This window comes from Mastigoproctus giganteus, chromosome 7 (assembly GCF_048544385.1).
Source record: "Mastigoproctus giganteus isolate SK-2022 chromosome 7, ASM4854438v1, whole genome shotgun sequence".
NCBI lineage: Eukaryota > Metazoa > Arthropoda > Arachnida > Uropygi > Thelyphonidae > Mastigoproctus > Mastigoproctus giganteus.
In genome coordinates this window covers 86,926,161-86,939,732 of record NC_143581.1, presented here as the reverse complement: position 1 = coordinate 86,939,732, position 13,572 = coordinate 86,926,161, and the positions used below count along the sequence as shown (strand labels likewise).

General features: G+C 39.2%; 1 protein-coding gene across 2 annotated transcripts in view; it reads left to right on the top strand.

Moving 5' to 3' along the window:
* The window catches only part of Ttc30 (tetratricopeptide repeat domain 30), a 232,476-nt gene that overhangs the window by 21,995 nt on the left and 196,909 nt on the right, over window positions 1-13,572 (top strand). For both annotated transcript variants that reach the window (XM_090376994.1, XM_090376993.1), the window contains exon 3: window positions 3,779-3,988. In XM_090376994.1, the coding sequence (XP_090233120.1) occupies window positions 3,779-3,988 (210 nt within the window). The remainder of the gene's footprint in view (window positions 1-3,778; window positions 3,989-13,572) is intronic.

Genomic DNA, 13,572 nt, shown 5'->3' with positions numbered 1-13,572 from the left:
AGGATTAGGAAGACCTTGCCCATTTTGCCTTTTCAGTCATGATATTTCTTGGCATTCAGAATAAAATCATTGGTAAACCATATCAGATTACAAAGTGTGTTGAATAACAGATTACAAAGTGTTATGTTTAGCTAGTACTGTATGTATATTAATTAAGTACTTAAGTGTAAATTTATTTTTATTTTGCTAACACCTGTGGATAATATTATTCCTATTTTCACATATTTAATTTTGTTAATTGGTAAAGTAATAAAAGTGTAAGTTTTTGCTTTATATCTTCATTTTTATATCCTGTGGATAATATTCCTCTGATTTTCGCTTATTAGAATTGCCATTTAATAGAATTAAAATTCAATTTGCAAATGTGATCACATTAACTGGTGCTTACTGTGATTATTTTATGGCACCAGCATAAAAAAAAAAAATGCTGGCTCATTTGGATTATCGATGATTCGAATTATAGATGTTTGAATATTCGACACTCTACCGTAATTATAAAATATACAAATATCAATTCCAGTTCACACAATTGCAAAAAAGTTATCCAGTTGCACATTCAATAACATATACAAGATTTTTTATTTTAAATGCAAACCAAATCTTGCAGTTGCTGTTTAGTTTTATATGACACAGCTTGTACCAAATCCCAATTTGACAGTTCATCTATTGAACTGGAGAAGCATGGGCACTCAATTTAGTGGCCAACAGCTTTAGACTTCATCACGAGGATCCGAAGGCGGCACACACCCACATACACTTGTTGTGTATGTGTTTGTGTTCAATATTTACTCGGTGATTTGGCATCTATATGTGGATTGGGTTGCAAATTTATCCGTATCCATTCCAGCTTATTCCAGTATTCAAATGGCTGGTGATGACTGTGTAGATGTGACTTTGGCAGCAGCAGCAGCATCGGGGTTGTCCTTAAGGATTGTTCAGAGATGTGTCGGGTATAGAGATCCCGGAAATTTGGGGATGAAATGACACCAGTTAGCAGTTTGGTAGAAGTTATGAGCCTTCTCCTGTTTATTGTAGTTGATGCCTTTGCAGCTCTAGCTGACTCACCATTTGGGTTGTCCTTACCTGTGGAGGAATGTGATGTTTATGAAGGGGCCACTTAAGTAGCCAGTACTGTTTGGTGGTGCCTCCGTAGCCAGGTGGGAAGGAGCAGCAGTGCGGAGCACACGCTTCTTGATTAGACCGGGGTTCGAGCCCGTCACCACCAAATACGGAGGATGGCGAAAGGTCAGGGAATGACCACCACATATCCCGGAGCAATATGGCCTTAGTTGCTAATGCTCCTAAAAACCAAATAACAAACAAACAAACAAGTACTGTTTGGAGAGAGATTTTTTTTCCTTTGCTATTGGGATTGCTGATGCTACAACAGAAATCACTGTTGAAGTAGTATGAATATACCCTGAAGCATATGATTTCCATCTATATATAATTTCCAGCTGGAAATAAACAGATATTTAAATATATTGTTCCTGTCTTTTATTGTACACTAACAAGACCTGCATAAATTAAGCAGATGAGCTGAAAAATGGTAATTGAGGTTTAAAATATAATATATGAAGGGCTTATTCATTTTATGAAAGAGTAGAACTAATTATGTGAAAATATACAAGACAGTGTATGGTAACATGTGAGATATTTATTCTGATTGAAGGTTAATTTATGAGGAGCTGTACGAAAGTAATGCCTCCTATTTTTTTCCTCAGAAAATTTAATTCCTTCAACTATGCCTTTTACATCAATTAATTCACAATCATTAATAAATACACTGTTATTTTTCCACATAGTCACCATTTTCTATGCACTTCCACCATCTCTGAGTCAGATGCTGTATTCTAATCCTGTAAAAGTTCTTACTTTTGTCTGGATGACTTTGCGAACACTGTGCTTGAGCTGGTTGTAGTCCACAAAATGGGTTCCAAGGAACCAGGCTATGAGAGGGTTGAGGAAGAACAGTGCACCACAGTTTTGCAATGTACTCCATCATGTGCAGACTGGTGTGGGGGCTTCCATTGTCATGGAGAACAACCACCTCATTAAGGTTTTTGTCTGTTCAAACTTTATGGATGCGGGCTTTCAACTTTTGAATGCTTCCACATATTGATCTGAGTTGATTGTGGCACCACACTCCAAGAAGTTCATAAGCAAGGCCCCACCTTTGTCCCAAAACATCATTGCCATGACTTTACCCACAGAAGGCTGTCTTTTGAACTTCTTGCGCGGTGAATTTTGATGGTGCCACTCCATCAACTGTCTCTTCGTTTCAGGGTCATAATGGTGGACTCATGTTTCGTCACCTGTGACTATGCACGAAAGAAAAACTTCTCCTTCACTCTCAAAACACTGGCGAAGTTCTGTACACATGACTTTCTGGACTTCTTTGTGCTCACATGTCAGCATTTTCTGAATCCACCGGGTGCAAACCTTGTTGTAGCCTAGTTCCTTTATGATGGTTATCACAGCAGGTTTACTTATACCCACTGCATCGTCCAGTTCACTTGTTGGGATGTGGCAGTCCTCTTTGATCAGCGTGTCGATCCGGCTTTTGTCGTCTGTTGTCACTGACATTACTGGTTGGCTGCTTCAGGGCTTGTGAACAATGGCACTTTCCCCACTCTTAAAGTGTCTTACCCAACGTCTAACTGTACTCACATCTACAGTATTGTCACCATAAACATTTTTGAGATGCATATGGATTTTGATAGACGTCACTTCTTCCTTGGTAAGTAATTCAATCACCACTCTTTGCTTGATACGTATATCTGTAATTTTCACCATTTTGAACTATTCGTGTGCTGCACTCACAAGACTGATCACAGCACCACTCAATATGGTGAAACTAGAGACCTCTAGTGACTACTCATTGACATGTGAAATGATCTATGGTGGCACATTCAAAAGCAAAAAAATTAGGAGGCATTACTTTCGTACTGGTCCTCACACATGAATTGACTAGGGAGTGGAGAATTATTATTAACATTTGACATTTCAGGAGCAGCTCTTTTGAGGCTAGAGAAATAGGAGAATGCCTACTAGCTGAGACTGACTGCTGGAGTGCTAATGTGCATCATCATCAGTCAGTTCAGGCTAGTAGGTGTCCCCCTAGATTCCTCTGGCCTTGGAAGAAGGGAGCAAAGCATCATTATTAATATCCTTTCCCCTTCACTCTGAATAAATTTGTGTAAATTAGCCTTAGCTCAGAATAAATATCTTGCATATTGCTATGTGTAGTCTTGTGTTATTTTCTCATACCATTTGAGGTTTAACATTGATAAATGCAAGTTATTGCATTTTATAGCAATAATTCTAGTATAATATATATTTGGTTGGTACCAAAGTCAAGGTAATGGCGATTAAAAAAAGACCTAGGGGTAACTGTAGTATTTAGCATGAAGTTCTCTGAGCAGCGCAAACAGGTTGCTGGGAGAGCTCATGGGAGTTCTGATGGCATTCTTACTCTTTCTCAAACATTCTCACATAAGGGGATATAAATTTCAATTGGAAAAGAATGGTTGCAGAACAGATAGAAAGAATCTTACCTTTGGGTAAAGGGTAATCAGTTGTTGAAATAAATTTCTACCTGGTGTTGTGGAAGTAACTGTGGGCAAAGTGGGTAGTCTTTTTTTTCCCTCCTTACATAAATTTGTTAATACTAATATAAGATTTTACTTCTTTATTAAAAATCTTAGTTTTTTATTTTTTGCATGTGGTATGCAATACAATACATGTTTTATAGGAAACCTTTGTTTTCTTTTAACAGTCTCGTGCATCCCTCTCGCTGTTGGCATATTGCTACTATTTTACTCAGGATTTTGTTAATGCAGCAAACTGTTATGAGCAGTTAACATTACTTTATCCAGAAATAGAGGACTATAAACTTTACTATGCTCAAGCACTTTACCAAGCTTGTTTATATCAAGAAGCTATGAAAGTTACATGTCAAATGGAAAATCCAGCTTATCATTCCAAGGTGAGGAAATCCTCTTAAATCCAGTATAATGTATTGTAAAATTTTGTATTTTGTCATTTTTAGTTGAATAGCTTACTAATGGTTGGTTAATTGGTTTTGATTAACCAACTGTTAGCATCCTTGTGAAATTTATGAATTGTCATGCAGCATGACACAATTATATGTATGTTGTGTACTTTAGTCATTAAATGCGATAGCAATAGCAACAGCATTGATCTTGGTTTTTTTTTATTTTTATTTTGTTAGTTGTTGGCACATTGGCTTCTGTGGTCATAATGCACCTCCCAAAGATTTTGCATTTTACTCTGATCCAAGCCCGAGGCAGGATTCAAACCCATGACATTCATCTTGTCTAATATGTTGATTTACCTTTCTAATAATAGTATCCTAGAGCTCTGAGATTCTTTATTGTCATTATAGGTATTATTTCATATATCCCCAAAGCCAGAAATATGCTGGTGTTAGTTCAAGTGACCTGAGGGAAACTTCCATCAGGAGGTAATCATTCTCTTTCTTGGTTTCTGTAACTTTCTTTATGATGTGAGCTGGTACATAATGTTGCATAAAGCCATGGTAAACACTCCCCCTCCCAAGACATTCCCCATCCCTGCAGTGATGGTATTGTTGAGGAGTAGTACACAGTACCATTCAACTGACACCATGCATATCCTTAGGCCTGACACTGTTTTCTTTTCATAAATGAATGATTAAAGATTAAATTTAGCTATTAAACCACACAGTCATTTTATCTTTATGCTGTTAAACCAGTTGTCTTATATTTGATAACCCAGTTGTCTCCATCCAAATTGCAGAGATATACAAGTTGACATAATAATTCCTGGGCTTGTCGTTCACCTCAATATAACAAGAACTGTACTGCAAAATAGACACATTACTCTGAATCGACTTCTGTGTGATGTATGTACATAGTGATGAAAACACGTACAGTTAGAATGGGTAGGTATAGATGCTAGCCAAGTTGGGTAACGTCAGTTACTTTCTTATCTCTGGCACCTCCGTAGCCAGGTGGGCAGGAGCAGCAGTGTGTAGCACACGCTTCTTGATTAGACTGGGGTTCGAGCCCGTGATCACCAAATATGGAGGATGCGGAAAGGTCAGGGAATGACCACCGCATATCCCCGGAGCAATATGGCCTTAATTGCTAATGCTCCTAAAAAACCAAATAAACAAACACCAACAACTTTCTTATCTGGAGTGGTCCTTTTTCAGAATAGTATGAGCATATAGGCAGTTGTGGTCATTTACACATACTGTTTGTCCGTTCTTTACCTGATACAGGTTTAGGATGTTTTGATTTTGTCTCTACAGACTTCTTTATAATGTTGTAAAAAGCTTGATTTGAGCATGTTTTTTGACAAATGACAATCATTACAGGTTTTACACCTATAATGGTTGCTTCTCTTAGTGTAAATATTATTTTACTTATCTTAACTCTTCTTTTCTGTTAACATGGGCACGTTAGGTGATTGCTTTGCTTTACTTTTAATACCTTAACCATTCTAATCACAGTGTACCAGTAAAGATATTATGCAATTTATATAGTTTTATTGTGTATTATGTTTGTTCATATATTCATTAGCTGATTTACAGGTTTTTTACCCAGGCTGACAAACTTGGAATAGCTTGCAGGCAGAGGTGCCAGACCTTGCCAAGATAGTGGCCTTATTAAGGCAGTTAAGAGTTGATATAATCATAATGATGTTATATGATAATATAAAGTTGACTATGGATGTTTAATGACAGAGTTAAAAACAACAAAAGAGGCAACTCTGTTCCTTCTTCCTGAAATTGGCTTTGATGGGAGGTGCAGAATGGGCAGGGGTTATATTTTTCAGTTGTAACAGCAAAACCTGCAAATGGCATGGCTAACTTGTATAGATTTATTGTGTATTATGTATGTTTGTACATATATTCATTAGCTGACTTACATGTTTTTACCCAGGCTGAAAAATTTGGAATAGCTTATGGGGAAAACTCTATTCCCTCTGCCTGAAATTGGTATTGACAGGGGATGTGCAGAGTGGGCAGTGGTTATATTCAACAGTTTTAGCAAAACCTGCAAATGGCATTCTGAAGTTCATATTTCTTATAACTTACCTATTAAATTTCAGATACCTTGAATTAGCTCTCACTGAGATATTCAACTCTGAAGGTATCAGTATAATTTCAGTGTATAATTGTCAGTATTATACACTATTCAGTCAAAACATTATGACCACCTGCATGTTTTAGCAATGAGCCATTCCTCCCCACCAGGTGGTATTTGTGTAGCTGTGAGAATCAGTAAATGTGATACTGCAGATTCTTTGCATGCAGTCTGTATGAAGTACATGATTGACATGGGCAAGGGATGTGATGCGATGGACTTCAAAAGAAGGGATAATTGTTGGGTACTGGTTGAAGGGTGGCACTGTATAGAAGCTGCAAATTTTGTGAGCTACTCATGGAGTACTGTAGTTAAGGTATTCCAGTAGTGTACAGAGCAGTAGTCACTGGGCCAGTGGCAGTCACCCACGCCTCACTGATGGGCATGGTGAACGTAGGCTGTCATGTCTTGTGTGAGCTAATAGACAGAAAATGGTGCAATGCATGACCACAGACTCTAATCATGGAGGACCAGTGGTGTTTCCAAGAAATTGATCCAGTGAACTCTCCTCTGTATGTGCATTCCATATTAGGTACCCGGTCAAGGTACCCATGCTTAAGGCCCCCCCATTGCTGTTTGTCCATGATGACTAAAGTTTGCATCTGAACAGTATCATTGGCTCATTGATGACGGGAAAAAAGTTGCTTTTTCTGATGAATCATATTCCTTACTATGCTGTATGATGGTAGATGGAGGGTATGGTGATAAACAGCAGAGAGGAATCACTCTGACATCCTGATCCAACATAAATAGGCAGGTGATAGCAGTGTTTTGCTATGGGAATTGATTTCCTGAGAGTATCTTGGAGCCCTCATACCCCTAAACTGCACTCTGAATGCTAAAAACTACCTTTCCATTGTGGCTGATCAGGTACATCCTTTATGTTGATTGTCTTCTGGGATGGTACAGAATAATGACCCCCACCATGTTACTGGTATTGTTTGGGAGTGATTCACTGAACACGAAAGTAACTTCCATGTGCTACGAGGGGTTTCCAAACAGTAAGGTAACACATTTTTTCTCTCGATGATGTTTAATAATACGAAGTTGAAATTACACACCAAGAAATAAGTGAACATGCACTTCTTCTCCACAAAGTCTCCAGTTTTATTGATTCACTTGTCCCAATGATAGATCAGTTTATCAATACCAGTACTGAAGAAGTACGTGTCCACACGCAGTAACCAACAACTTACCACCTGATGAACTTCCTCATCCATGGTGAAATTCTTTCCTGTAAGGTGTTTTTTCAGAGGGCTGAACAAATGGAAGTCAGAAGGCACTAAGTCTGGGCTGTAGAGGGATTATTTTTCAACAAAATCACGCTGCTTGTCAGGAGTCCTGGTCATTTGCGTCGAATGTTGGCTTTCAGTTTTTCCAACATTGCACAGTAAAGCTGTGCATTGATTGTTCCTCCACCAACAGAAGAAATCCACCAACAGAATGCCTTGGTGGCGATCCCAGAACATTGTGGCCATGACTTTTCAGACACTGGGAACAGTTTTGAATTTTTTGTGCACAGGAGATTGTGGATGTTTCCAGGTCATGGAGTCTTATTTGCTCTCTGGGGTAAAGTGATGAACCCACGTTTTGTTTGCTGTGACTTTGTGAGCGAGAAAATCCTCTCCTTCGCTGCTATATTGCAACAGGTTCTCCAGACACATCCCCATGTGTTTTGCTTTGTCCTCCTCTGACAATTGTTGGGGCCCCCAGTGGCAGCACACCCTTTGAAAGCCAAGGACATCATGAACAATTTTGTGAACAGTCAATTTACTCACGTTCACTATTTGTGCAATTTCATGCAGTTTCACTTGCCTGTTTTCAAGAACAATGCCCTTAATGCGCAAAATGTTGTCTTCTGTCTTGCTCGGTGAAGGCCTACCTGCCCGATGTTATTGTTTTGTTATTTGGTTTTTAGGAGCATTAGCAACTAAGGCCATATTGCTCCGGGAATATGCGGTGGTCATTCCCTTGACCTTTCCGCATCCTCCGTATTTGGTGGTGACGGGCTCGAACCCCGGTCTAATCAAGAAGCGTGTGCTACGCACTGCTGCTCCTTCCCACCTGGCTATGGAGGCGCCCTGCCCGATGTTGATCTTCAATGTCAACATGGCTCGCTTTAAATTTGTTGCACACCTGCTTCTTTGTCATCACCTTTTTACCATACACAACAACCAGTTCACGGTGAATGTCACTTGGTGAAGACCCTTTTGCTTGCAAAAAGCAAATAACTTCCCGAACACCTGTTTTGGATCACACTCGCATGGTAGCTGACATTCTTCAATTAAAATCTGCTGTGAGGCAACAGTACCACAACACTACACTACACTGGCAGTCTTTTGAATGTTATTAACGGGTCTATCTATCCACCGTGTTTATAATCTCATTCCCTTTCACCATTATTTAGAAAAAATATGTGTTACCTTACTTTTCGGAAACCCCTCATACCTTAGCCCAGAGGTTCCCAAACTTTCTCGGTTCACGGCACCCTTAGTGTTCCAGTAATTTTTTCACGGCACCCCTAGGCCAAAAGAAATACCTAACACAGTGGTTTTTGACCTTTTAATATATACCTATATAATAATTTTATTCTTTATATAGAGGTACTAAATAAAGATCAATTATAGATCACCACAGAATTAAAAAGATATAGTACAATGGATACTGTACACCTTTTTATAATGAAATTAATGTATAAATTAAAAAAAAATAAAATAAATAATAATAATAACTTTAAGTAACTTAAATCGAAATTACATGGTACCCCAAGAATGTTGTTGCAGCACCCTAGTGTGCCGCGGCATCCCTGTTGAAAACCACTGCCTTAGCCCCTGAATTCTTCAGTTATGACTCCCATTGAACATCTCTAGCATTATATAGATTAGCAGATTGGGCATTTGGATCCTCCACCACGAATTGGCACAGATGTATAGGACATGATCCTGGCAGTGTGATACATACCTCCTGTAAAGTTCAGAATCCTTATAGAGTCCATGCCTCACTGTGTAGCGGAAGTACTGGCAAAAAAAGGTGGAAATACCCACTGTTAGGCAAGTGCACATATTGTTTTGACTGGACAGTGTATTATATCGCTGGGTAATTCATTAGAAAAAATTTTATCCATAAATGTCTTGTATAATTACATTAATATAAAGAGATATTAGTAAAGGCATGTGATGCAAGAAAGCAAGCTTGTACAGCATCGGCCAAAAAAAAAAAAAAACCTTCCCATTTGACTCATCCATTCGCTGCAAATGTTCGTCTAGTTCTGCCTTGAATTTATTTAAGCTGCCAACTTCTACAACGACAGCTGAAAGTTTGTTCCAGAAATCAACCACCTGCTGGCAAAAGGCAAATTTCCACACATCTATTCTACAGCTGTCTTTCTTCAATTTCAATTTCTTGCCCATTCTTCCAGGCAAGAGGAAGAATCCCATCAGCATTGAGCTTGCTCAAACCATTCAAGGACTTATACACCTCATTCCATAACCTCACAGATGCCTAGTCGCCAGACACTGTAATTTTCAAAATTTAAGCCTTTCTTCATAAGAGCAACCCTTTGTTCCATTCACTAATCTTGTTGCCCTTCTCTGCACTTGCTCCAGCAGCTCTACATCCTTCCTAAAATGAGGCTTCCAGACCAGCACACAGTACTCAAGGTGTGGCCTGACCATTGCCTTAAAGAAGGCAATAATCACCTCTTTATCCCTGCTAGAAAAATTCCTGTATATCATTGACACGACACCATGAGCTACTCTTGCAGACGGTCTGCACTGCTCAGAAAACTTCATATCTGACTGCACAATTACCCCAGGGCCTATTCATTCTCTACCACCCTGAGTGTAGAACCACCCAGTTGATACGTTACTCTCTGGGGTTAGCACTACCCATATGCAGTACTTTACATTTGTCAATGTTAAACTTCAGTTGCCACCTCTTAACCCATCTTCTCAATTTTTCTAGATCCTGTTGCAGTAGTGTACTGTTATTAGAGTCATTAACAACCCTGCCAAACCTTTGTATCATCTGAAAACTTAGACATTAACCCTGATACACCTTCATAAATATCATTAATAAATACAGAAAACAACAATGGACCCAATACTTAACCCTTGGGGACTCTGCTAATAACATTAGTCCACGTAGAGGAGTTTCCATTGATTACCACTCTCTGTTTTCTCTCACTCAACCATCCCTTTATCCATAGCAGCCCTTGAATGAGTATATATAACAAACTGAATGAGTATTTTGAACATATAACAAACTGAATGAGTAACTTGCCCTTAATGCCACACTGCTCCAATTTGTACAGCAGTCTTCCATGTGCAACAGTATCAATCTTCCTTTGATATCATATACCTGAACCTTCCTAAGATTCAGGTATATGATATCAAAATTATTCTTTGCATCCAGTTCCTTTGTGACCACATCATAGTATCCAACAAATTGGTCAGACAAGGTTTTCCCCTTAACAAACCCATGCTGTGTCCAAATTATAACTGAAGTCTTGTCTAGATGATTGTGCCTCTTTAACCAGTGCCTCCATTTATTTCCCTGATTACTTGCATCACCCTTTGATCCTCCTTTGTGAATTGGGGTCACATTTGCACACCTCCGGTCCATGGGTACCTCCCCTGAGGGCGCCTCCATAGCCAGGTGGGAAGGAGCAACAGTGCGTAGCACACACTTCTTGATTAGACTGGGGTTCAAGCCCATCACCACCAAATACGGAGGATGCGGAAAGGTCAGGGAATGACCACCGTATATTCCCAGAGCAATATTGCCTTAGTTGCTAATGCTCCTAGAAAACCAAAAACAAAAAAAAAAAACAACTTCCCCTGAGTCCAAGAAAGCTCTCATAATTATGGCTAAGAGTTTGCTTGCTTCCTTTCCTGCCTCCTTTAATATAACTGGATAGATCCCATCCACCCCAGGTGCCTTTCTTATGTTTATTTTCAACTATTTCTCCTCCACTTTGCTCTCAGTTATTACAAAATCATTTAGCTCACTGCCAGAGTTTAATACACCTCTGGCATTCCCCTCCCTGAATAACTCCTCATGTTTAAATGTTGATTCAAAATACTCATTCAGTTTGTTAGCTACCTGAGCAGGATCATCAACAGTTGAACCATTGATATCAAGTGGACCAATCTGATTCATCCCCTTCCTTCTACAGTTTACATAAGTAAAGAAGTCTTTGCTGTATTTCTTTGCATCCTTTGCCAAAGATTTCTCTAATCTGCCGTTGCTTGCCTAACCTCCTTTGTGACTTGATTACAAACCAGCTTATATCTACTATAGGCTTCTGTGTCACCTGCTAATTTATATGTATTCCATGCATTTTTCTCCTCTGATACATGTCTTATTAGTTCATCTGACATCCATTTAGGCCCAAATCTTGAACAGTATTTCTTAGTTGGTATGAAAAGCCTAGTGGCATCCAAGATTAATTCTTTGAATGCTTCCCATTTTGAATATGCTGTTGTGTAACATCATCAGTTGGTCCCACTATACAGAATTTAAAAACTGCCTCAGACCACCGTAGTCACCTTTACAAAAGCAAAAACCCTTCCCTTTACCCTTGATGGTAGTTACTTTTTTGAGTAAATCCAACATCGACACACTGTGATTACTGCCACCTAGTGGTTCCTTTATCTGCAGATTCTTAATGCATGAAGAATCACTACTGATAATCAGATCAAGAGTATTATTCCCTCTGGTTGCTTCCCGAACACGCTACTGTAGAAAACAATCATCCAGTTAATAGACAAAAGCCTTGCTCGTGTGTGAGGGGCCAACTCACAAGTTCCAATCAATATCTGGGAAATTAAAATCCCCTATTATAAGACAATCTGATTTACTGGCTTACTTTATTTCTCTATACAGTAGTTCATTATACTCATCAGAGTCATTAAGCCTATAACACACTCCTAATCTCAATTTTGCTTTCCCCAGTACTTATGTCACACCAAACTGACTCAACACTGCACCATCCACCCATGTCAACTGGCTGCACTTCCTTAGATTTTATGTGTTTCTTAACTAATAGCATAACCCCCTCATCCATTCCTATCCTGTCTATCCTTTCTGTACACATTGTATTCCCCAAATTCCAATTCTGCATTATTTATGTCTGTGTGACACCATGTCTCTGATATCCCAACAATATCTGCCTTTGATGTTTTGACCAACACCTCAAATTCATCAAATTTATGTACTAAACTCCTAGCATTGATGTACACGCAAGTATACCTGCACTTGTTCTTATTCATAGCTACCCTAACACAGCCCATGTATTTACTTGTTCCGTGATGACTTCCAGCAGTCTCTGAAATCTCTCACTCCTTGATTTCCAGGCTGCTGCTCATTCCAGTAGAAGCAGTGCAAGAAACACTTTCCACCTCTGCCTGTGGCTACCGTTAATCTATTAGTCTGTGAATCCCCCCTCCAAGCTAGCAGTTTTCCGACCCACCTAACACTGCCTTGATAGCATCAGCAAATATTCTTGCATCCTTTCTATTTAAATGTATCCCATCCTTGTTGAAGCAGTCTCTCCTGTTAACAAGCACAGACCAGGCTAAGAAAAATTCTACTCCGTGAGCCTTGCACGATCTCTCCAGGGGCTGAATTGATTGATAAGGATCTCATCATATACTCCCTGCTATCTTGTCTGAGCAGAATTGCAAGCACTTTCAAATTCAACTTGCAGCTTTTTTTAACGTTGAACTGTACTTGTTCAGCAATTCCACCATTCTTTTACTCTTAATATCATTGGTGCCAACATGTACAACAATATTATGTTTTGTGCCCTCATTAGATGATATCTGCTCTCTTCACCTCATCAATTTTTGCCCTGGCAGACATATCCTTTTTGCATAATATATTCCCCATTTCCCTGACAGTAGTCACACGACCACAACTATTTCCTGTGGGACCAGCACATTCTACATTGGGGATTGCCGCTGTGTTGTCTGATGTTCAAGTGTAAGCTCTGGCATTGATGTATGCAGCTGAGAGAATGATGGTACCCTCAATTTAAATCATTTGTGGGCCCTGTTCTTAAAGTTCTCATAAAGGCCTATACCAATGCTGAATTGGCACCTGATTTCCTCACACTCCTTACATCGAGTATACACAAAGACATTTCCCTTGGCAATATCATGTCCCATTCCTGATAGCTCCACAAACATCAAACAAGCAGTACATTTCAAAAGGCTGTGATTCAAAGGACAACCACCCCCTCAGTTCTCCCCTGAGCTATAGCACTCCCACTACGTTTTCCTTAGAAATTTTTTCATTCAAAGTTTTCCTTATAATCCATTTTGCTCTCCCTCTTTAGAAACTAATGGTAATCTTTCATTATGGCAGTATTCTAGTGAATGTGGTGCTGCTTTTCCATTGTGAATATGTTCTGAAA